Below are 24,177 nucleotides of genomic sequence, written 5' to 3'. Positions count from 1 at the left end.
GCTTATTATTAATTATACTTACATAAGTAAAGATAAATGCTTTAAATTTGATTAAATCCATGAGAACATAATATTCGTGTTTCCTCTACCAACTCCAAGCTGACTTCTTGTTCCAATAAATAGACAATTCCACAGAGACCTCACGCTGACTATATAAACTACATGTTGATTGGACGATGTGCGTGTCCCATGGCAATCCACTTGACGCACCACGATCAAACTCTATTGTTCCCAACCATTTCTACCTTTTGTTTCCAATATTGATATATTTTACACTTAACTTATTTCAATATTATCAAAACATTCTTATTCCATAAAATAATAGAGACCAGAAATGTGTTTTATGTTAAAATCGAGGGAATATTTCATCGATTCTATTCTTTTATCTTAGTTTATTGTTTTTTAGGGACATTTAACATTTCTTTTCATGGTTATTTTTAAAGATATTTTCATAATGAATCAATAAGAAAACGGTTTGATTGTACAGAATAATGGGAATGGGTTTTTTTTTCTGGCTGATAACTATGCATTGAACCTTTACCTGTGTCTTTCGAGATGGGTCATCAATTGTTTTAATGTTAAAAGAGACAGTCTGATATTTTAGTATATGTTGGGAAAGTGAGGTGTTCCAATTAATGAAAAGTATAGACCATAATCTACATTTAAACTAGACACGGCGTTTTTGACAAATAGAATGATGCATACTACCCCTTTAACCACTTCAAAAACAATTTCATTTATACAATTGTTATGCCTGATTAATAAAATATATTGAAAATATACCTTATCATTAGAGATTCCCAAAGATCTGTTTTAAAATAAAATCGATTACACCGATTCAATGCGATGAAAGTTTAGATTCGCTTTACAGAATGAAAGACCAGACGCTTGGTTTCAAATTTTTTAGTTGGTAACTCCATTGTCATCTATGATCTGAATAAATAGTTGTGCATCTCTTGTTTTGCGTCATTTAATATCGTGAACAACGTGCTGGAGCAATTAAATCTAGAGATTGGTCAAATTCTCCAAGATTGAAAATTGAGTTACAAAAACTCACCCCCTCGTGTAACTCGAAAAATATATCAAAATGATCAAATGCAAAGTTCCTAGCACAAGATTCTCTCAACTCGATGTCTGAAATATCATTTTACGGATTCAGTTCAAATTGGAGCCAACATACATTTGTTTACGTAATAATTTGAACTGGACGGAAATAATAATTTTTTGAAATTTAATATGGTTTTGTCTGAAACTTTGTCCGAAATCTCCCACATCAAGCATTATAGTATAGATCGATTTCCCCTTTTTTTTTTCATTTTGCTATGTGAATCGATAAAAGTCCGTATCCGGTTTTTGACTTTAGTCAAATGAATTGGAAATCTCTATTCTCAAATTTCAAATTTTAATACTACAGACCCATAATTCATTTAAGAATGATTATAACCCGATTGTGCTTTCTTCGCCATTATTCAACAGTAACATTATATATCTAGGATGTGTGAAGCTTACGAAGTAATATAGATCAGATGTTATGTATCATCCTGGATGAGTTAAAATTCCAAATGTCATCGTCTATAACGTCCTTGATTGATCTTATTTCCAAATGTCATCGACAATAACGTCCTTGAAGGGTAAAATTCAAGATCTCACGGACTCTGACGTCCTTAATGGGTCGACTTTCCAGATTCCATTGACTATAACCTCCTTGATAGGTCAAAATTACAGATATCATCGACTATTATGTCCTTGATGGTTCAAAAATCCAGATGTCATCGACAACTTTGTCCATGATGAATCACAATTCCAGATGAAATCGGCTATAATTTCTTTTGTGGATTAAAATGCAACATTTAAGTAAAACATTTTTTGAGGAAATAAGCTTCTATGTTATTCCATTTCATGTTTCCAACAAACAATTAAAACAATGAGATAATGGCAAGTTGATGAAAGGGGAACAGATATCTCAACCATGACCATGTGAGACGAATTCAAATGCATTGAAAATGGAAGCATTTTGTTTACTTATTCATAATGTACTTAATGTAGAATTAAAGGGAAAGCATTAAACTTTGTTGTGATGAGTGTTATTATTAATTTATGCTTCTCATCATCGTCATTATCACCATTCTTTCTAGATATAGATTAGAAAGGAACACAATCTTCTAAATATTCGTTAACAGCTCTGTGGTGATGTCGGGCTACAAAGGCTCGAAATTCGCCGCCATATCATCTGACCCGATCAGACCCATATAATAGTTTTCTCAACTACCAAACCACCCAATTGACCCAGATCCAACTGCCAACTATCGCGACTATCAACATCTACCCAGTCTGCGATATCTGTATGAAGCGGACGTTAACTGGCCATTTACCAAGCAACTTGTTGTCAGTTAGGAAAACTTTAGTGTAGCGTATTGATGTTTTCATCAGATCGTATTTTGTTTAATCAATGGGTGACTGAACGAAAACGTTTTCGCGTACAACTATAGCCAGAGCGGTATCATTTTTCGATATTTTGATTATTTCGCATAATATGACTGTCAATTCCCCGTGTCAATTTCAGTTACGAAAAATGTCTGTTCGCATTAATTCTGCAAAAATTAAAATTATTTACAACTGACATATGTCATCATTTGGAATGCTTTAGATCATGTTGTTTACAAGCTCTCTTTAAATAAATTAAAAGTTTCTAGGTAAAAGCAATGAAGAGTGACTAATCAAGCACAGTAATGGAATATAAACAGAAGGCGTGAAATATAACAATTTCATTAGTTAATTATATAGATCTCGAGCCAACATGTTATTATTCTTAAATCGTCTTTGATCTTCCGTTCTGTCTTGATTATATAAAATACAAGGTAATAGGCTGGTAAACCGCTTTAAAACACAGCATGGGACAAATCATTGTATTGACAATATTGATGAGGGAACAATTCCATTTGATATCTCTATGTACAGCATTCCATTATTGTCTTAATGACTCCTGTATTCAATGGAGGTGGCAATAAACGAGAATTCTTGGAACTATGTTGTAATTCATGTCTCAACATGTCGTTCTATTGAACCGTTGTTTTCAATACATTTTAAAGAGATTGTTAAGAGGTCTTAAGTGTGGAGGAAGGTGCAGGATCTGAGTTTATCTAGCTATTCATTTTTCTCTTCTTTGCCTCTATTGCTAGGTGACACCATCTTGCACCATTCCAATTTTCAACAAGACATCTATTCTTCCTAAAATCCACAAACAAATACGTTTTGATGATGTCACTAATGGCGAATATGCTTTTTCACCACAGACCAAAGATTGTAATAGTGCTTATTGATGCTATCAGTGCCCACGATACACTTAAAAAATTTAGAAAACCTCTTTTTAATCCCTTTAATACTAAAAGACTATAGACCTTTTTTGTGTTGATAACTCAAAAACCAATGGAATATCATTACATTTAAGGTCAATATTTGCTCACTATACTACTGTATCATATATTGTAGCTCGAGGTAGACTGTTTTATTCCGTATGTGACAATCCACGCCTCAATGACTGAAACTATTCATATTCCATATCCAGATACACTTAAATAATAAAGACGGCTGCAGTCACGCCAATTATGAATCAATTAATTTATTCAACTTCAATTAGATTGCAGAACTCACCCAATCGGTTCCATGTGATATGCATGTCACCTTTGCTACGACTGTCGAAATTCCCAAAAATGTTATGTTACGTTAAAAGGAACACTTACACTAATGCTAGGTCTGTTATAATGAGAATCATAGGAATCCAATAAATATCATTAAAGGAATTGTAAAGAGGTCTAAAAAAAATTGGGACACCGATAGTATCAATTTGCACCATTTCAATTTTCAGTCAGATGTCTGTGTTTACCACACTTAAACAAAATGTTTGATGACTCCAGTAGTTTTAGTTTTAGTGGTATTGCAAGAACCACGGACGTCTGATTAAAAATTGAAATGGTGCAAATTGATGTCGGTAAAAAAAACCTCTTTACAGTTCCTTTATGCTCAGTTCACACCAACGGCGCTATGATGGCGCTTTAAAGCGGCGTACAAAGCGGTACCAAAGCGTAACAAAGCTCGACTAAAGCGCCAGGGTCATAATAGATCGTTGGAAAGCTTTGAGCAAAGCTGGATATTCGGCAAGAGCGCCAAAATTTTTTAAACTGTTTAAAAATTGTGGGCGCTCTATCACGAATTGATTAAAGCGCCGAGAACGTATCAAAGCTTAACAAAGCGTAAGACAGTTCAGCAAAGCTTGACTCAAAGCGTAGGAAAGCTTAACAGAGCTTTATTCAAAGCGGGGACCCCAGTCTTCACGGTCTGTCACCACTTGATCAAAAGCGGCATGAAATCGGCCATTTCGAAATTTTCCAATGCGTAACAGAGCTTAACAATGCACAAAAGAGCTTGATAATCGTATCAGAGCGTGATTTAAAGCGTCATAACCGCATCAAAGCTTAATAAAGCTTATCAAAGCGTGATTTATAGTATAACAAGGCCTGATCAAATCGGGAAATAATTCGTCCCCAAAGCGTAACCAATTCGTATCAGAGCTTATCAGAGCGTAACATTACTTAAGAAATCGTGATATTTTTTGAAAAGTAAACAAAAAATGATGGCACTTTGCTCCCCGATTTAAAGCGCGGCATTCGCCGTTAGTGTGAACTAGGCATTAAGGCAAATGAATATGAAAAAATCAAGGTGAAATTGAAGGTATAACTGTTATAAAGTTATAACCTGATAAAACTATTATAGATATATACACTGATAATACTGTAATAGAAGTATATGTATAAACTGATAATACTGTTATAGAAGTATAAACTGAGAATACTGTTATAGAGGTATCAACTGAGAATACTGTAATAGATGTATAAACTGAGAATACTGTAATAGAAGTATAAACTGAGATAAACTGAGAATTCTGTAATAGAAGTATAAACTGAGAATACTGTAAAAGAAGTATAAACTGAGAATACTGTTATAGAAGTATAAACTGAGAATACTGTAATAGAAGTATAAACTGAGATAAACTGAGAATTCTGTAATAGAAGTATAAACTGAGAATACTGTTATAGAGGTATAAACTGAGAATACTGTAATAGAAGTATAAACTGAGAATACTGTAATAGAAGTATAAACTGAGATAAACTGAGAATACTGTAAAAGAAGTATAAACTGAGAATACTGTAATAGAAGTATAAACTGAGAATACTGTCATAGAAGTATAAACTGGGAATACTGTAATAGAAGTATAAACTGAGATAAACTGAGAATTCTGTAATAGAAGTATAAACTGAGAATACTGTTATAGAGGTATAAACTTAGAATACTGTAATAGAAGTATAAACTGAGAATACTGTTATAGAGGTATAAACTGAGAATACTGTAATGTAGGTATAAACTGAGACCAATATAATAGAGATTTAAACTGAGACTATTGTAATAGAGGTATAAACTGAGACTATTGTAATAGAGGTATAAACTGAGACTATTGTAATAGAGGTATAAACTGAGACTATTGTAATAGAGGTATAAACTGAGAACACTGTTGTAATGGAAGTATAAACAGAGAATACTGTAATGTAGGTATAAACTGAGATAAACTGAGAATTATGTAATAGAAGTATAAACTGAGAATACTGTTATAGAGGTATAAACTGAGAATACTGTAATGTAGGTATAAACTGAGACCAATATAATAGAGATTTAAACTGAGACTATTGTAATAGAGGTATAAACTGAGACTATTTTAATAGAGGTATAAACTGGGGCTATTGTAATAGAGGTATAAACTGAGGCTATTGTAATAGAGGTATACACTGAGAATACTGTAATAGAAGTATAAACAGAGAATACTGTAATGTAGGTATAAACTGAGATAAACTGAGAATTATGTGATAGAAGTATAAACTGAGAATACTGTTATAGAGGTATAAACTGAGAATACTGTAATGTAGGTATAAACTGAGACCAATATAGTAGATATTTAAACTGAGACTATTGTAATAGAGGTATAAACTGAGACTATTGTAATAGAGGTATAAACTGAGACTATTTGAAAAGGGGTATAAACTGAGACTATTGTAATAGAGGTATAAACTTAGACTATTGTAATAGAGGTATAAACTGAGACTATTGTAATAGAAGTATAAACTGAGACTATTGTAATAGAGGTATAAACTTAGACTATTGTAATAGAGGTATAAACTGAGACTCTTTTAATAGAGGTATAAACTGAGACCAATATAATAGAGGTATAAACTGAGACTATTTTAATAGAGGTATAAACTTAGACTATTGTAATAGAGGTATAAACTGAGACTATTGTAATAGAAGTATAAACTGAGAATACTGTTATAGAGGTATAAACTGAGAATACTGTAATGTGGGTATAAACTGAGACCAATATAATAGAGATTTAAACTGAGACTATTGTAATAGAGATATAAACTGAGACTAGTGTAATAGAAGTATAAACTGAGACTATTGTAATAGAGATATAAACTGAGACTATTGTAATAGAAGTATACACTGAGACTATTGTTATAGAGGTATAAACTGAGACTATTGTAATAAAGGTATAAACTGAGAATACTGTAATGTAAGTATAAACTGAGACCATTATAATAGAGGTATAAACTGAGACTATCGTAATAGAGGTATAAACTGAGACTATTGTAATAGAGGTATAAACTGAGACTATTGTAATAGAGGTATACACTGAGACCATTATAATAGAGGTATAAACTGAGACTATTGTAATAGAGGTATAAACTGAGACTATTGTAATAGAGGTATAAACTAAGACTATTATAATAGAGGTATAAACTGAGACTATTGAAACAGAGGTATAAGCTGAGACCAATATAATAGAGATTTAAACTGAGACTATTGTAATAGAGGTATAAACTGAGACTATTGTAATAAAGGTATACACTGAGAATACTGTAATGTAAGTATAAACTGAGACCATTATAATAGAGGTATAAACTGAGACTATTGTTAAAGAGGTATAAACTGAGACTATTGTAATAGAGGTATAAACTGAGACTATTGTAATAGAGGTATAAACTGAGACTATTGTAATAGAGGTATACACTGAGACCATTATAATAGAGGTATAAACTGAGACTATTGTAATAGAGGTATAAACTGAGACTATTGTAATAGAGGTATAAACTAAGACTATTATAACTAGAACCGTTATAACGGTACCGAAGCAGTGCGCATCCAACCTGATACATCGATAACACGTTGCATTTTAAAGTCGAAATGAGATATCTTACCGGAAAGAAAGGAATGTAAACATTCAATAGTAAAATAAATCGTTTAAACCGTTTAACGTTCGGTAGTGAAAAGACGCATGAATTTGATACCATTCGGTATTAAAAGGTGTTAACATTCGGTAGTAAAAAGTCGAATTTTCAAATAGTTGTAAAGTTAAAAGTTCAATTCGCACAACAAAAATGAAAATATTTTTGGAAAGGTACAATTATTTGTGTTTCGGCCAAGAGGTCAACAGAGGTCAAATAAAAGAGAATATAAGCCCTAAAAGTGTTGAAAATTGCTTTTTGGGACGTTTGTAAAAGCGAAAATATATGTCGGACATCAAAGATAAAAGTATGAATGGACATCGTAGATCAATAACCTTTGACCTTCTAAAGACCAAAATTATGCATGTAAATGGTCAAAATATCAAAATTTTATAAATTGTAAATCCTATTCCCTTTTTTGAAGTAAAAGGCCTAAACAAAATGTAACTCTATCAGGTATTGTCCCAAATAGTGCTTTAATTTTTTGTAAAATTTCGATGGTGAAAAGTGCAAACTTTTCGAGTTATAACAATTTGAATTATTTATGGTAAAGGTAAAAGTAACACGGATTTGCCACGCCCACTGCAAAAATTTTGTGTTGTCTGTAATAATATGTACAATGTCAAATAATGTTCAAAATTTCAAGTGTTTACAAGCATTAGATCATGAGATATTCGTAGTTAAAAGTTTTTTTTAAGGCAACGGTGACTGTCGGTGGATTATAGAAACCGTTAAAATTACGCAAAGTTACTATAGAAGTCAATACAAAATTTTCAAATTCAATTTTAATCAAAATACCAAGTGTTATATATCATTTGAAAGAATAGATTGCGTGTAATAAGGACAAAAGATAAATTTTCGTTTATGTAAATTAGGTCAGGTGATAGACCTTTTTTTAAGTTAAAAATCGCAATTTTCAATTGGCTGTAGAACCGGAAGTTAACGGAGCACGACAAAAGTGAAAATATTATCGGATATATCTCGTAATGGGCAACAACCTTTGTTCAGATCAAAAGGTCAACAAAGGTTCAATAAAAGTAATATGAGCCTATGAAGTTTCGAAAATTGCTGTTTTAGGACGTCTGTAAAACCGGAAGTATATGTTGCACATCAAAAATCAAAGTAAGAATGGTCATCTTAGATCAATGACCTTTGAACATGCAAAGGTCAAGGTCATTTACGTTAAAGTTCAAAAATGAAAATTTTTAAAATTGTTAAACCTGTTCCCTTTTTTTAAAGTAAAGAACGCAAACAACTGTAATCTTATCACAAATTGTCCTAAGCTGTGATCTACTTTCATGCAAAATTTCTAGGATGACAATTGCAAACTTTGCGAGTTATGACAATTGCAAATTTAAATGCCCACCGGATGTACCACGCCCACTTCAAAAATTTTAATTTGTCTGTGATGATGTCTACATTGTAAAATAATGTTCAAAATTTCAAGTCTTTACAATCATTAGATCATGAGATATTAGTAGTTAAACTTTTTTTAGGGCAACGGTGACTGTCGGTAAATTATAGACACCCCGATTTTACGCACAGTTACTATAGAAGTCAGTACAAAATTTTCAATTTTTAAAACGCGCAATTTTGATCAAAATATCAAATGTGATATATCGCCAAAAAGGAGAGATCATGCACTCTAAGAATATATAAGAAATTTGTTATATGTAAATTAGGTCACATGACAGAGCTCTTCAAAGTTAAAAATCGCGATTTTCAAATTGCTGTAGAACCGGAAGTTAACAATGCACAACAAAAGTGAAGATATTATCGGATATATCTTGTAAGGGGCAACAACTTTTGTAATATGAGCCTTTGAAGTTTCAAAAATTGCTGTTTTCGGACGTCTGCAAAACCGGAAGTATATATTGGACATCAAAGATCAAAGTAAGAATGGTCATCCTTAGTCAATGACCCTTGACCATGCAAAGGTCAAGGTCATTCATGTTAAAGATCAAAAATGAAAATTTATAAAATTGTTAAACCTATTCCCTTTTTTAAAGTAAAGAATGCAAACAACTGTAATCTTATCACAAATTGTCCTAACCAGTGATCTATTTTCATGCAAAATTTCTAGGGTGACCATTGAAAACTATGAGAGTTATAACAAATGCAAATATTTCAGGTAACGGTAAATGCACACCGGATGTGCCACGCCTACTTAAAAAATTTCAATTTGTCTGTGATGTTGTGTACATTGTTGAATAATGTTCAAAATTTCAAGTGTTTACAATCATTAGATCATGAGATATTCGTAGTTAAATGTTTTTTTAAGGCAACGGTGACTGTCGGTAAATTATAGACACCGTGAATTTACGCACAGTTACTATAGAAGTCAGTACAAAATTTTCAATTTTTAAAACGCGCAATTTTGATCAAAATATCAAATGTGATATATCGCCAAAAAGGAGAGATCATGCACTCTAAGAATATATAAGAATTTTTGTCGTATGTTAATCATGTCACGTGACAGAGTTCTTCAAAGTTAAAAATCGCGATTTTCCAATGGCTGTAGAACCGGAAGTTAACGATGCACAACAAAAGTGGGGATATAATCGGATAGATCTCGTAAGAGGCAACAACTTTTGTTCAGGTCACAAGGTCACCAAAGGTCAAAGTCACTAGATATCAGCCTTAATAGTTTTGACAATTACTGAAAACATAAAACCGGAAATAAAAAAACATACAAAGCCAAAATTCAAAAATCGGCTTCCCATGTTTTGTTAGCAATCGATTGTAGTTTACATAAACATCAAATTTACGCACATCCAATTTTACCCTGAGGCCCCATTTTGAGTTTTATAAAAATGAGTCATATCAAGATGGCGTCTTACACAATACTTCTGGGTCAAATTTTTTGATTCCAAAATTGTTATAGGGACAATTTTAACTAATTTCAAAAAGAATTTTTCAAATACCTACAAAATTCCGGAAGTTGAAATTTCAAGGTTAGAGGCGAATGACGTCAAAACCGGAAGTGATATCGAAATTTTGAAAATAGATTTTTGTCGGGAATCAAAATGCTTATCTACTGTTAATTTTTTAGACCGATTGAAATAAAATTGTGGAAGTTTAAAAAATGCTTTAAATAAAATCTCAAAAAGTCAGCGACAAAAGTCAAAATTTGAAATTTCTTAAATTGCTATCTTTTAGACATTAGTTCAAAGTAATGAACAACACAAAAATTATGTTCAAAATAGATTCAGAATAATAGCAGGTATTGGAAAGACAAAATGAACGGTTAAAGTCCTACGTCATTTCCGGTTGGGCGAAGATGCGTCATTTTACGTTTAAACAATAGCGACACGCTAAGTATAAGAGGTAATGATGTCAGATAATCTGTGGTATGTGCAGTTTTGGTATGAACTGAGACTATTATAATAGAGGTATAAACTAAGACTATTGTAATAGAGGTGTAAACTGAGACTTTTGTAATAGAGGTATAAACTGAGACCATTATAATAGAGGTATGAACTGAGACTATTGTAATAGAGGTATAAACTGAGACTATTATAATAGAGGTATGAACTGAGACTATTATAATAGAGGTATAAACTGAGACTATTGTAATAGAGGTATGAACTGAGACTATTGTAATAGAGGTATGAACTGAGACCATTATAATACAGGTATAAACTGAGACTATTGTAATAGGGGTATGAACTGAGACTATTGTAATAGAGGTATGAACTGAGACCATTATAATACAGGTATAAACTGAGACTATTGTAATAGAGGTATGAACTGAGACTATTGTAATAGAAGTATAAACTGAGACTATTGTAATAGAGGTATAAACTTAGACTATTGTAATAGAGGTATAAACTGAGACTATTTTAATAGAGGTATAAACTGAGACCAATATAATAGAGGTATAAACTGAGACTATTGTAATAGAGGTATAAACTTAGACTATTGTAATAGAGGTATAAACTGGGACTATTGTAATAGAAGTATAAACTGAGAATACTGTTATAGAGGTATAAACTGAGAATACTGTAATGTAGGTATAAACTGAGACCAATATAATAGAGATTTAAACTGAGACTATTGTAATAGAGATATAAACTGAGACTATTGTAATAGAAGTATAAACTGAGACTATTGTAATAGAGGTATAAACTGAGACTATTGTAATAAAGGTATAAACTGAGAATACTGTAATGTAAGTATAAACTGAGACCATTATAATAGAGGTATAAACTGAGACTATCGTAATAGAGGTATAAACAGAAAATATCGTAATCGACAATGCTGTGATAGAGATGAAAACATCGATTTCAACTTTACCATCACTTTCAAAATTAAAAATTCTCAGTATACCGTGGCAAAGTCAATAGGTTGGTGTATTGAATTCTGTTTAAACTTTTTTTGAAACCAAGCCTCAGACTATTAATTAGAAATGGAAATCGATATTATATTCCAAACGAATGAAAATTGATATGATTATTTGCGCTACTCAATTATAATACTAATCAAGTAGATATTGTTTACTGATAAACAATAATCAATGTTTGCTTAATTCTAACTCTGTGCTAGTTAAATTCATTTATTCTACTTATTGAAATCATTGTACTATGATGACTCGTTATACATTCAAACATATTGAGCGGTGAATTCAACTGTTTCAAATCAGTCGTGCTATGTTTCAATATTATTAATAAATACTTTTTATACAGAGTTCTTCCAATAGATTCAATCAAACCATTCCAGCATAGAACTGTATACTGTTCTATGATTCCAGGGCGGTTTTACTAATCCAAACTACTCAAAAAGTCTCAAAGATCAAAATGCTTGAACCGAAATCATCTTTTCACCATTTGTCAATGGTTTCAAACGTTTAGGATGGAAAAGTTTTTATCAAGCAATATTTGATAGATTTTACACTGGTTGATAATTTGGACAATCTATATCTCATAGTCAAGGTGCTGTGCACTAATCCAGATTAGAAAAATTTGACACTGGATAGATACGCAATCTGGCAATATGTCAGCCAAGAAATAAATATCTTCATATTTATAGATCGACTGCATTTTAATTTAATTCATTAGAAACCTCTCATTCTATGCTTATTTTTATTTCCATTGAAAATCAATTCCGACTACAACAGAAAAACGTCATGCACGGTATGTAAATATGTTTTTGAACATTAATTATTTAATGCTCTATAGGAAATCAATTTGTTACTTAAAAAGATTATAAGATAATTTAAGTCATGGTACAGAACAGAAGAAAAAAATGTCATCAAGTTAATAAAATAATGAGTGACACAAAAATTGTAAAAAAAGCGAGAACATTGGAATCAAGCGAACATTAACTATGATCTTTATAACCTATGCATTAGTTACTGAGAACTGTTTAGAACATTCTAATTAAAATTACATTACAAATTCGTTTCATTAATTTTTTTTTTCGATTTCCAATGTAATCTAACGATATTTATACCAAAGTCGCGTACCTGGTGACGTCACAAGTAATTTTAGCAATCAATCACGCACCACTCTCCATTTACAAGCAGGTCTCGGCCCTCTTATAATTTGTCATCATTTCGTCTACTTTGGGTTTCGCTATTTCGCAATTCATTGTCATAATTTAGATCATTCGGCTATCCTCGGCAGTTTTCCGTAAGCTGAATCTGACTCGGTAACGAATGGTGAAATTCCGTTGTGTGTTCTTGGGCGAGACTCTTTACTTCCGATATATAGTAGTGATTTGTCAAGTGATATGTAGGCTTAGAAATTTCGACACTTTGGGAGATAATTCTGACACTTACATTTGCAGTTAATGTTATATTTTGACTATTGGTTATCCAATTATACATTAGGCAGAATCCGTGTACGGGTAAATTTATGTAAGATTTTGGTCATTCGTGGCAAAAAGTTGAAAATCAAACGTGGCTGATTTTATCAAATGATTTTCAACTACGCACACGGAATCTATCGCCTTAAGGAGACGTGCATGAATGAATCCTGCCTGAGCAGATGGCACGTGTGTGCGCCGGACTTAAGTTAATAAGATTGAGTCTAGACTAGATACCGCAAACATTTGAAAAAGGGCTACGACCGTTATGTTTGATTTGAATGACTGAGAACATGACATGAGAGATATAAGTGTTTTATAAGGAGGGGCAATGGGGGAATGGTGGAATTATTCAAATGCGATTTCCTTGAGCATCAAAATTTGATTATCACTACCTAGAAAAAGAAACAATCAATAAAATGACTTCAATGTCAATATTGTCACATGTAAACTACAAATTCTGTAGAGATGAAAAGTGAATAAGCGGAGTTAAAAAAGCTGTATACCAGACCCAAACCCATTATTTGGCTACACTCGCTTGGACATGATAAAGAATATGGGGTGTTTCCCACGAAGTCATCAGACGAAATTTACCAATTTCAGGGAAGGGTGAAGGTCAAAAGAATTCAAAGTGAGTCAAACGAATGAGATAATTTTGTTTTCTAAAGATATCGAAACTGATAACAATTAAGATGTAGATTGTAAGACGAAATGTATCTATTAAGATAAAGAATTCTTCATCACAAGATGAATGACATAGCAATCATGACTTTTCTTTTATCTTAATCTTTTACTGAGTAAGTCACATGTTTATAAAGGTGTTTTAAAGTGGGATCATTTAAAAAAAAAGAACAATATTTCTTTTCTAAAGTAATGTATACTTATTCTGGAACGATGCTCAAGACATTCCACGAAGACATTCTACGATAATGCCACAACCTCCTAAAATAAGAGTATAAGACAGAGTACGATGATTCTACAGCTAACAATTCTTTTACGACAATGAACTGCTTTGTGGTTAAGCCCCATCGATTTTATATTTCAGTACCAGAAAGCTAGAGGCAAAATCCCTTTAAGATTGAAAATATCTGAAACTACTAGGCTACATGTATATAAGATACAAATATTGTCGATGATTTTAGTCCACCTGAAATGAATTCGCTGTTGTCGGTACTACTGCCGGCCTGCATTGGCCTTCAGGGTAGCCAGGGTGAGGGAGTCGACTGTCATCCTGAATCTACTAGTACCATTTACGACTTTAGTATTCCTGATATCTATGAGAAGGGGAATATAACATTAAGTAAATATCGAGGTGATGTTATATTAATAGTAAATGTTGCGACTTACTGAGGTTTAGCCACCCATTACCATGGTCTAAATGCACTACAGACTATGTATGGGTCCAGGGGATTCCAAATTCTAGGATTCCCTTGTAATCAATTTAATCTGGTAAGTCTATCTATATTTTATTCTTATGTCCTAAAGCAATTCTTTTCGCGTATACTATGACAAAGAATTGCATTATTACAAAATTCTTTTCAACTGATAGAGATCAATAATGGCAAATAGTACAATTCTTTAAGGAATGGCTTCTCAGTTGTCATCCATGTCATAATGACATTCTTTTTCACAAATCAACCACGAAACAAAATGTTATATCAATTTTAGTTGGAACCAGGCGCTAATGGTACAGAGATTATGAATGCTATCAGATATGTTCGTCCTGGTGGTGGCTTTGTTCCAAACTTTCAGATGTTCCACAAAATACAAGTCAATGGTCAGACAGAAGAACCATTGTATACTTATTTAAAGGTGAGATACCGACGTCTTAGTTAGATGTATGCAGGCCAGAATAATCATTTGGTATATCAGGGTATTTCATATCAATGAAAACTAATATTGTGCTCCGCATTGGGATGAACTGTACTGGCGCAGTAGCATTAGTCTACTAGTTTTTTATCTTTTATAAAGGGAAAGTGGAATGAGCCATTGTCGAATTTTCTATAACTCAGATTGCATAGAAAGTTCAGATTCTCCAGAACTATTATAGCTTTTCAACGATGTGCTCCATTCGAAAATGGTTCTCTTAACCATATTTCGTCCGCTGCATGGAACGTGTCTTATGTTCAATATAGGAACAATCCTTCTATATGTAACATTCTCAAATGTAATAAGTTTGTGTCCCTAACTAAGATAATACTTATACCTTTCAGAAATACTGCCCACAAACTCAAAATACATACGAATCTAACTTATTCTATTCACCTATCAGAGTTGGAGATATTAGTTGGAACTATGAAACCTTCCTAGTGGATAGATCGGGAATGACCAGAAAAAGGTTTAATCCCAACACGGATCCTATGAATTTAGTTGAAGACATTGAGAAATATTTAACAGTGCCATTTAATGTTCATTCAAGACATGAAAATACCTTACATTATGGCGGACATGAAAGTGTCATTGAACAATATTAGTTTAGACAAGATTTACGTAATCTGCAGAAGTTTCGTTCTGTGGTTTTACAGATAATTACGAGTGCAGTAACCACAAAAATCACGAAACGCAACATCTCGATCTGTTAGGAATTTATCAATCTGAAGGAAATATCTGTATATGTTAATTTTTTATGGTTTATACGTTTCAGTCGTATTTTAATTATTTCGATCAATTAGAGAGGATATACCCGATTTCATTTTTCAATGGTCACCAGATAGTATGATGTAAACAACTAAAACAGGAATTACTGGTGGTTGTTTATTGATAAGAATCCTGGGTAGAGAGTTTTAGTGCATTTGACTTTCTTCCTGTCGGGAAGAATCTGGGTACGACCATGGGGAAATAACACAAAAATAATGACAAAAATGCGTAGATAAAATGTTTATGAAATAAATCATAATCACAAAGTACTTTCTGGAGAGTTGTTAATGGATAGACATCTAGTTACAAGACAATGTAATAAAATATGTTACGATAATACAAATATGTTTTTTATACAAAGCTTTGTCAAGATTCGATTACAGACACACAAAATGAGGTGAAATGACAGTTACATTGACAGTATTTTTTAAAGAATAAATGTATGAAATTATCTATAATGCGGATTATTTGTATGCGATGTTTGTATCCCTTTGAACCTACATTTTACGAGCAATGTCATTGCAATGACCGACCACTAGCAACATACTTGCAATCTCCGTTCAATTAACAACTGATCGCAATCTATGGTAATGCATGTTGTAGACTGCCCTTAGAAGGAATATCTCGTGGCTCTTGTTAAAAGCTGGACCACGCAGAGAAATTGAATATGCAAGAGCAACAATGAGATGAAAAATAGATTAATGTTTTGAATTAACACCATCAGTTATAATAGGACAGTCTAAAGATTTTAATAAATAGTCTTTTTCAACTGGATTATTTACAGTCCATGCTATAACATGTACATTATTCTTCTCCCATCTATTCATCATTTCTCTGAAAGTAAATTTAACAACAGTGTCTCTCATATTTCTAAAAGCGGTGGCTCAGTGAGTTAGATGCTTGCTCGCTAACCTCAGGGACCAGGGTTCAATCACGGCATAGGTCGAGATAATACCTTCGGATTTTTCAACTCGGTCTCCCCGTCAGTGATGCAGGTAAGAGGGGCTAGCATGGAAAAAGCGTCTAGTCGTTTGGATGGGACCAATAAACATGTTCATCATATGATATATTATTCTAAAACTATAACGACTTCAAATGTACAGTTCCTTTAAAATGATTGTTTTATGCAATGACATTTAATCGACAAAAAGTAATAAGTGTAACGTTCTATATATTATTGAGTGATTGAAAAAATCAATATAAAATGACTTCTATTTAGAAATCCAATTTCATTGAGATTATTACATTCCAAAGTCTGCAATAGTTACACTAACTATATGACAAATTAGCTTGAAACAGATAATAGTATTGAGCCGAAAGCAGACAGACTGGGAAAGAGATATGTTAAAGTAACAATTTCAAAATTTTACTCACTTCGATATCAGATCTTTATTCAGAAGAAAAAATGAGTTTCCAAAAATATACCACAATACAAATGCATGGGCAAAATCAGCCACATAATCTGCTGCATAAGCTGTTTTTTGTTTAATTCCAGTAAATCGTGGTGGAGCACCAGGGTCAGAGGAAGTTGAACTGACGAATCTTGCTCTGTAAGTCAGCGCTGTCATAATAGCTAAATCTTTTTTCCTTACCTAAATACAAAAACGGCATAAAAATAAAAGAATGATAGAAAGAAAGAAATTTTAGGGTAAGATTTTCACTCATTGGAAATAAATAACTGCCGTTGAATGACTACTGCAAAGGCACAGCTTCTGAGCTATTTGTTAACAGCGTTAAGATAATGTTGCGAATTGGAAAGAAGCAAATGCACCGAATAAAATTGCCTGTTCGATGTGCTGGAGACTATACTAGGCTTCCACCATTGGTCCTTAAAAGGCAGGTAACATATTTACTATTGTAGGCTACTGCTTCAAGGGAGGCAATTTGCAACCTTTTTTTATTATCTCAATGGCAAGTATTCTTTACAAATCGTTATAAATTTTCCACTTCAAAGCAGATAACTTATGCAGGAATTTTTAGATATTGTATATTTCAATGTAGGTCATAACTAAAAACTAAATGTTCCAAGTTGGTCCAAAAATACCATTTAAATGCAGTTAATAACGTTGGTAGTTTTGTTTTGATTCTTTAAAGAACTCTCCAAACGAACGTCGAAAGTGGCGACATTTTGAAATGATGGAAGTTGAGAATATCTCAGCTTGTATATGTAGGTCCTAATTGACACGGATAATAACAGCACTCCTAGCCCTGCAATTAACAACGCCCATTCTGTATTAATATGAGGCCTATACTATATTCAGAACAGTTTTCATTAAGGATTTCCATATTTTAGGTCTCATAATTATGTTGCATTAGCATCAGTCAAGGTAACGACACGTGAAAGTAATATATAATAAGTCTTTTCTTTTAGTGAATCTAGGCCTACATAGTCAAACATAATAACAAGAATATGGACCTTGTTAATCATGGGTTAGATCGCTGTCGTTCAACCGACTCTTTGACCCTTAATAAATCCTAAATAAAATATCGATAAACTAACTTCATATATAACTCTTGGATAGAATGAACACACTACAGCTGTTTTATAAAGTTCTGGTTTTTCCTTATATAATCTGGAGATCAGCTCGGCAGTCTAAAATAGAAATCAGGAAAATGGAGAAGAAAAGCAAGGAGAAAATCAACATAATTTTGGTTAATTCAACCTTTAAAGGGAGTATGATTTTACTTTCTGTATTTCCCCTGACCACGTCTTTAATTAATCTTTGAGTAGTCATGAAAATGTATATAAAAAAATAATGACTTGACTAATGATAGCGATTAAAAGGCATGAAAAGTCACAATACAGATAACATGTGTTAACTCAGCAAAACAAAAAAATGCATTAAATAATTTTTTTTCAATGAAAACTTTTGCAATAGTGGCGTAACTTAGTAGATAATAATTTAATATTCAAATATATTAGAATTTAATTACATGTACATGTGTACTCAGAATTAAGGTATGATCCATCTATTATGTAGGTCAAGGTCTTATATACTGTCTGCATATCAACTGATTTCATTTCATTGTAGATCATACTTTATTTCTTTCCATTGTAGAACTTACCTCTTTCGCTTTACCTTTGCAGTCGATAAATATTTTCAAATTTAACTTCAAACACAAATCTAAACTCTCTTCTAAAGTTGGAACTTTATGAGGTCCTAGCTTTTTACTGAAATCAGAATCAATGAAATGATCAGTATTTAATTCAAATTCAAGATATAAAACGGTGTTGCTTCTGTTTAACAGGATATAGGAAAAAACTACATATTCATTTCTTCAGAATTTAGCCGAGTAGAATAGAGTTTTTTTTCGATTTTCATAAAACTTTTGTATGTAGATGCAGATATAATGAGATATTGATAGTTTTTTCATCTTCGTAAAATTGTTAAAATCAGCTTGTTAGCACAATAAAAAGATTACTCGTGTTTTCACACGATATTAGCAGGAAGTTTAAAAATCAAAATTTTCGGGGATTTTCTCATTGACTCATTGATTAGTTTTGATTTTATTCTGATTTTAATGTGTTTATTATTAAAATTATAGCCAATGAAAGCAATTATAAGGCCGACACAATACACATATATGTTTAGTATTCATCCAAGCTTTTAACACACAACCTTTATTCAGATCAATTTTCAATTAAATTAAATGAATTCAATTGAATTAAATATACCCAAGCAGGAAATGTTTACCCATGGTTAAGAGCCTAGTTGTTGGCAGTAAGTCAAATTATCAAAATATAAAACAAGAGCATTATATCAGGCAAAAGCTTGCCAGCTTTGTTTGGTACAACCGCACTTTTAGGCTTTACGTTAATATAACAATTATCAAAGCCACACAACCCTTTCGGCTCAGTTAATGTAACAAGACATTTATTTGCTTTATGAATAGAATCTTAGAAAATTTTGTAAGTCATGTCAATGAGTCGAATCATCCCCTCCGCTATCACCACCATATATAAATACTTGGAGTGGTCTGAAAAGTTCTTAAGCTGACTCGGATGATGTTATACAGCAAAGAAACTTGGAATACATTAAATTCCCCTATACTAGCAACATTGTTTCATATTAGATCAACTGACGCTGTTTGAGTGAGTCGAGAAAAAATAGAACCAGAGACACTTCTTTGATCAAAAGGACTCATGCTGGTCATGCCACAGGAAAACTTGGCATTTTTTGAAGCAGGTCGGGCCATTTTCCTAACCCAAGATGAGTGTTTGGTTCACCACTTCGTGCCAAAGACAAAGGACAGTATATGTAGTGGAAACGCCCCACCTCTCATCTTCCAAAGAAGACAAAGGTGGAGTCTCTGTTTTTACTTTCCAAAGTCTTAAATCACCCAATCAGCGTCGGTTGATTTGTAAAGAAACAATGCTGCTACTGTTAGTATCAGGAAATGCCATGTATACTACGTTTCATGCTGTAGCACTACTCCTTCCGAGTCAACCTATGATTTTTATGTCATTTGACAATAACTATCAGAGGCTGTAATAGAGACAGATGTGTCGGACTAATAAATACTAAACGATGTCGTTCCAATAACCTGTTCGGATGTTTAGCTGCAACATCTAATGTTTGTAGTTGTTGGAAAGTGTAGTCTGATACTTTACCAGTACCATTTGAAGTTCTATCTACCGTATCATCATGTAATAAAACACCTACACCATCTTTAGTAAACTCTAAATCAATTTCTACAGCACAACAACCGTCTTTCTTGGCCTGAAATACATACAAAAGCTTGGTTGGTAGATTACAAGTTACAGTTTGCTTCCAGAGGATGCTGATAATGCAAGCTTCGTAGTTGTTGGTTGTGATAGTAGTTGGTAGTTACATAAATATCTATTTCTTGGCATGTACATAGAATAACGTCTTGATCAACGAAATAATAAAATTTAGGGCGAAATAGATTCTATCTAAAGGTCGAATATTGATTGCTGAATCAAATACTTATAAATTGGCAGGAATGTCAATATACGCCTACTAATATGTTTGTTTTTAAATAAGAGCATTTAGCAGAGCTGCTAAAATCACCAGCATGAAAAATTCAACCTTTCAAAGTCTTGTTTTGATGACGATATTTGTTACCAATCAAATCGTGTCACACAGGACCTGTTTCTTGATAGCAGTGTCAGACAACGTATCCCGAATACGGGTATTGACATGGTCTTACTAACCCGTTATAAACTCAGCCCACTACAATTCGGTTTGTGGGCGTGGGAAAGAGATTGGTGCTATTCAAATCTGACCAATCAGATCGGTAGATTGGGAAAACAAAACACAAAATCGATTTGCTGCCACTCGTTTAAAGAGATAAGAATTAATTCTTTCCACTTTCTAAAATAAATATCCAAAAGGTTTGATTTTCTCTGGGCTTAATTTCAACATCTTACTTAATTCTGTATCGTTCATATTAGTCAAAACATTAAATGACGTGCTGTTTTTGTTTTGTTTACGTTTGCGTTTAATTTGATTGGCTGAAATTTTCCTACAAAGATTCCAGGGCCAATTTTGATTGATCAATATTTATCTATGAATACGTAATTTTCCTCAACTGTATTACCACAGATCCGACGAATGGGGGTGTGGTTTGGACACATGGCTGTCAGATTGCTCTACGTTTGGTTTCGCTATCCCACAATTCTCTATGTTACAGAAACACTGCGAAATTGGAACAGGATTGTGGTAAAAAACTTGCTAGATTACATTAGAGAAGAAAAATATCAGAAGAAACTACAAAATATCATCTATTTTTTATTAGATTGGTCAACCAGTGAAGAGTGAATGTAGGCCAAACTTTTGATTATTTACCACGTCATGATCGTGGTCATGGTTGAACAACTTAGGACTTTGAATATATAGTCAAAGTTGGTCATTGTTCGACCGAAATGAATTACAAAGCTAGGGTTGATAACCTATGTGACCTAATTTGTGCCATTTAGTTTTTTAGGTCGCACTAGAAATAACAATCTTTGTCCTTAATATTTGTATAAGACACAATTAAAAATGTTAATTTTAGACCCACCCAATTTCATTTCAAACACAAGTTGTGAAAAATCATAATACTGTCTTCTCACTTGCCAGTATAAGGTTATCGATATTTTTTTCTAATTATTTTTAAGTGAATTGGAAAATCATCTTCATCATAACTTACTGAAAGTTTTTTTTTTTTTACATTGTCCTTTAACATTTCGATCGACAATAGTCAAGAGTTTTGTTTACAAATTGCCTTCAGTTAAAACAAAGTTCACGGTGGAAATATGTATTATTCTAAGACTTTCTACTCTATTTTATCTATAAATATATTTTCTTTGAGATTATCCTACAGAAGCCTATATAAAATGCCGATTTCCAAGAGAAAACGCCACAATCCAATCATGTTGATAACAGTATTAAGTTTTTGCATGGACACTAATGAAATATGAAATCAATGGAATATTATTATTATCTATACATGTAGTCAGTTTGATATCATATAAATATTTTCAACAACGAAGATATAAGCGCATACATACATATTTTAGAACATAGCTAATGATAAAATTGGTGATCACCTACGGACCTTTTTGTACCCGATTATCACGACCTAACTTCATCAACGCAAGCTCGGCATCTAATGCGATAAGTTGGATAGTAAAATATAGAAATTGATATTTATTCTAATACTGTATACCTGTTGTATTCCTATTAAAGTATTCTCTGGCGTTTCTATTGCTCCACCTCTATGCATAATGATGCCAGGTCTCTTGTATTCGTCTTTGTTCCATAATGAGTTAAGAAATGAGTCGACATTTTCCTTGGGAATTTGCTTAAAACGAAAGAAGCGCACAGTCAAGAAGACGGCAGCCGGTATACCGATATAGTAAACAAACATTATTATCAATATATGTTATCACCGTACATTCACACTGAAATACAATCTGTCGCACTGGTTTAGTAATACACCGATATCTAATACAACATTTCACTTTCTGACACTAATATTTAACTATAACAGGCCACGGCCATAATTCAGCATTAGAGTAGCGTATCAACAGGTTAGCCAATGAATTTTGTTACAGTCCATTTATCAAGAGAGCCGTTGTCTATGTTACTACAATCAAGTAACCTAATTTCGTGCTAACCTATTTTTCGTGCATTTACGGAAAGGATTAATAATTTAAATGTGCGGCCTCGCGTGAAATCCGCATTTGCTTGTTTTGATAAACATGGGTTATTTCTACAATATCAGCAAGCAGAATGAATCCAGTAGTTTCAAGCAAGGGAAAATGTATTAATGTATACTTTGACAAATACAAAATGGCGGATTTCAGTTATTACCAAACGTCACCATTTTTTATCGGCTGAATTTCCTTATAATCCCAAGCGGTAATCGGAATTCCAAGTGTCGTCTGCTAGAACGTAGTCCAACGAATGAAATCACGTGATCAACTAGCGGATTCCGTGTCAGCAGAAAAATTCTATGGAACGCAAAGTGGGCCATATTCTTATGTTGTTTCAGTGACGTATCTTATTTTGTCAGTCACTATTTTTCTTTAAAATCGTGGTTCTTTGAAGGAATTGTCACTAGTTATAATGAATTGATATTAACGATAGTTAAGTTAATTATACCACTGGGTATCCATAAAACGTGTTTTTCTCAACTTATTTATAGTATCAAACATTGTTCACGAAAATAGGTGACGCATTTTGCCGCCGTAGCTGAGTTGGTTGCTCATGAAAAATGGGTCAAAGTGAAGGGTTCATAGAGAAAATCGAAACAAACCAATTTTAATTATTTTGTACAGTATCTAAGGAAACATCTAAGACTTAAAAAAATAATTTCGTTTTTTTAACTTTGACGAAATTCGGTGTTGAATCCTTATATGCACGAAAATAGGTTACACCACTGTATAATTGTGGGGCCTATACGGGATAACGGTTGTTTAATCTCAATGGAAACCATTTTGAATAAAGTCTTTTTCCTCATTGAAGACCATGGGCTGGTATAATGAGCAGAAGTGATATTAAAAGATTTGCTGAGATCCTTTTACTTCCACTGCCTACAGAATAGCATGTTCTTTATTATATATGTGATGGTCAAATCCAACTACTTAATGGGAGTCTTCTCTTTCACACATTTAATGTGTTCTATTAGACTGTGTCACAAAATACACACATTTATATAAATAAGAAAGAAAAGAATACATTAAAATTATTATTAATAGCAAATTCTAAGCATCAAACAATGGAATGAACACATGTACATTATATCGTACAAGAGCTAACTTAATAAGAATAAGATTATATAGCATATAGGCCTACTACCATTACTGATCATTTCAATGGTAGCTCACTAAAGACTGAATCTTATATCTATAACACATCACAAAATATAAATCATCTCAGACAGCAACCTGTTTTTT

At 32.7% G+C, this 24,177-nt stretch overlaps 2 protein-coding genes across 2 annotated transcripts in view; both read right to left on the bottom strand.

Annotated features, from left to right (window-relative positions):
- LOTGIDRAFT_228960 (hypothetical protein) overlaps window positions 1–3,676 on the bottom strand; it is a gene marked incomplete at its 5' end in the record, with an annotated part of 33,017 nt that extends 29,341 nt beyond the window's left edge. Inside the window, 2 exons of the mRNA XM_009061816.1 lie at window positions 1,058–1,134; window positions 3,652–3,676. Coding sequence (XP_009060064.1) covers window positions 1,058–1,134; window positions 3,652–3,676 — 102 coding nt within the window. The remainder of the gene's footprint in view (window positions 1–1,057; window positions 1,135–3,651) is intronic.
- A 10,512-nt stretch (window positions 3,677–14,188) lies between these two features.
- On the bottom strand, window positions 14,189–22,800 carry LOTGIDRAFT_228958 (hypothetical protein). The gene is made up of 8 exons (XM_009061815.1): window positions 22,446–22,800; window positions 20,319–20,494; window positions 18,840–18,945; window positions 18,274–18,366; window positions 17,148–17,365; window positions 15,350–16,607; window positions 14,805–14,948; window positions 14,189–14,585 (listed from the first exon to the last, which is right to left on the bottom strand). The coding sequence occupies exons 1-6, from the start codon at window positions 22,644–22,646 to the stop codon at window positions 16,472–16,474; spliced, it is 930 nt and encodes a 309-aa protein (XP_009060063.1). The 5' UTR covers window positions 22,647–22,800; the 3' UTR covers window positions 14,189–14,585; window positions 14,805–14,948; window positions 15,350–16,471.
- Window positions 22,801–24,177: the final 1,377 nt, after the last annotated feature.

Source organism: Lottia gigantea (assembly GCF_000327385.1).
Source record: "Lottia gigantea unplaced genomic scaffold LOTGIsca_5, whole genome shotgun sequence".
Classification (NCBI taxonomy): Eukaryota; Metazoa; Mollusca; class Gastropoda; family Lottiidae; genus Lottia; species Lottia gigantea.
Note: the sequence above shows the minus strand (reverse complement) of the source record. Positions and strands in the feature narration are given on the sequence as shown.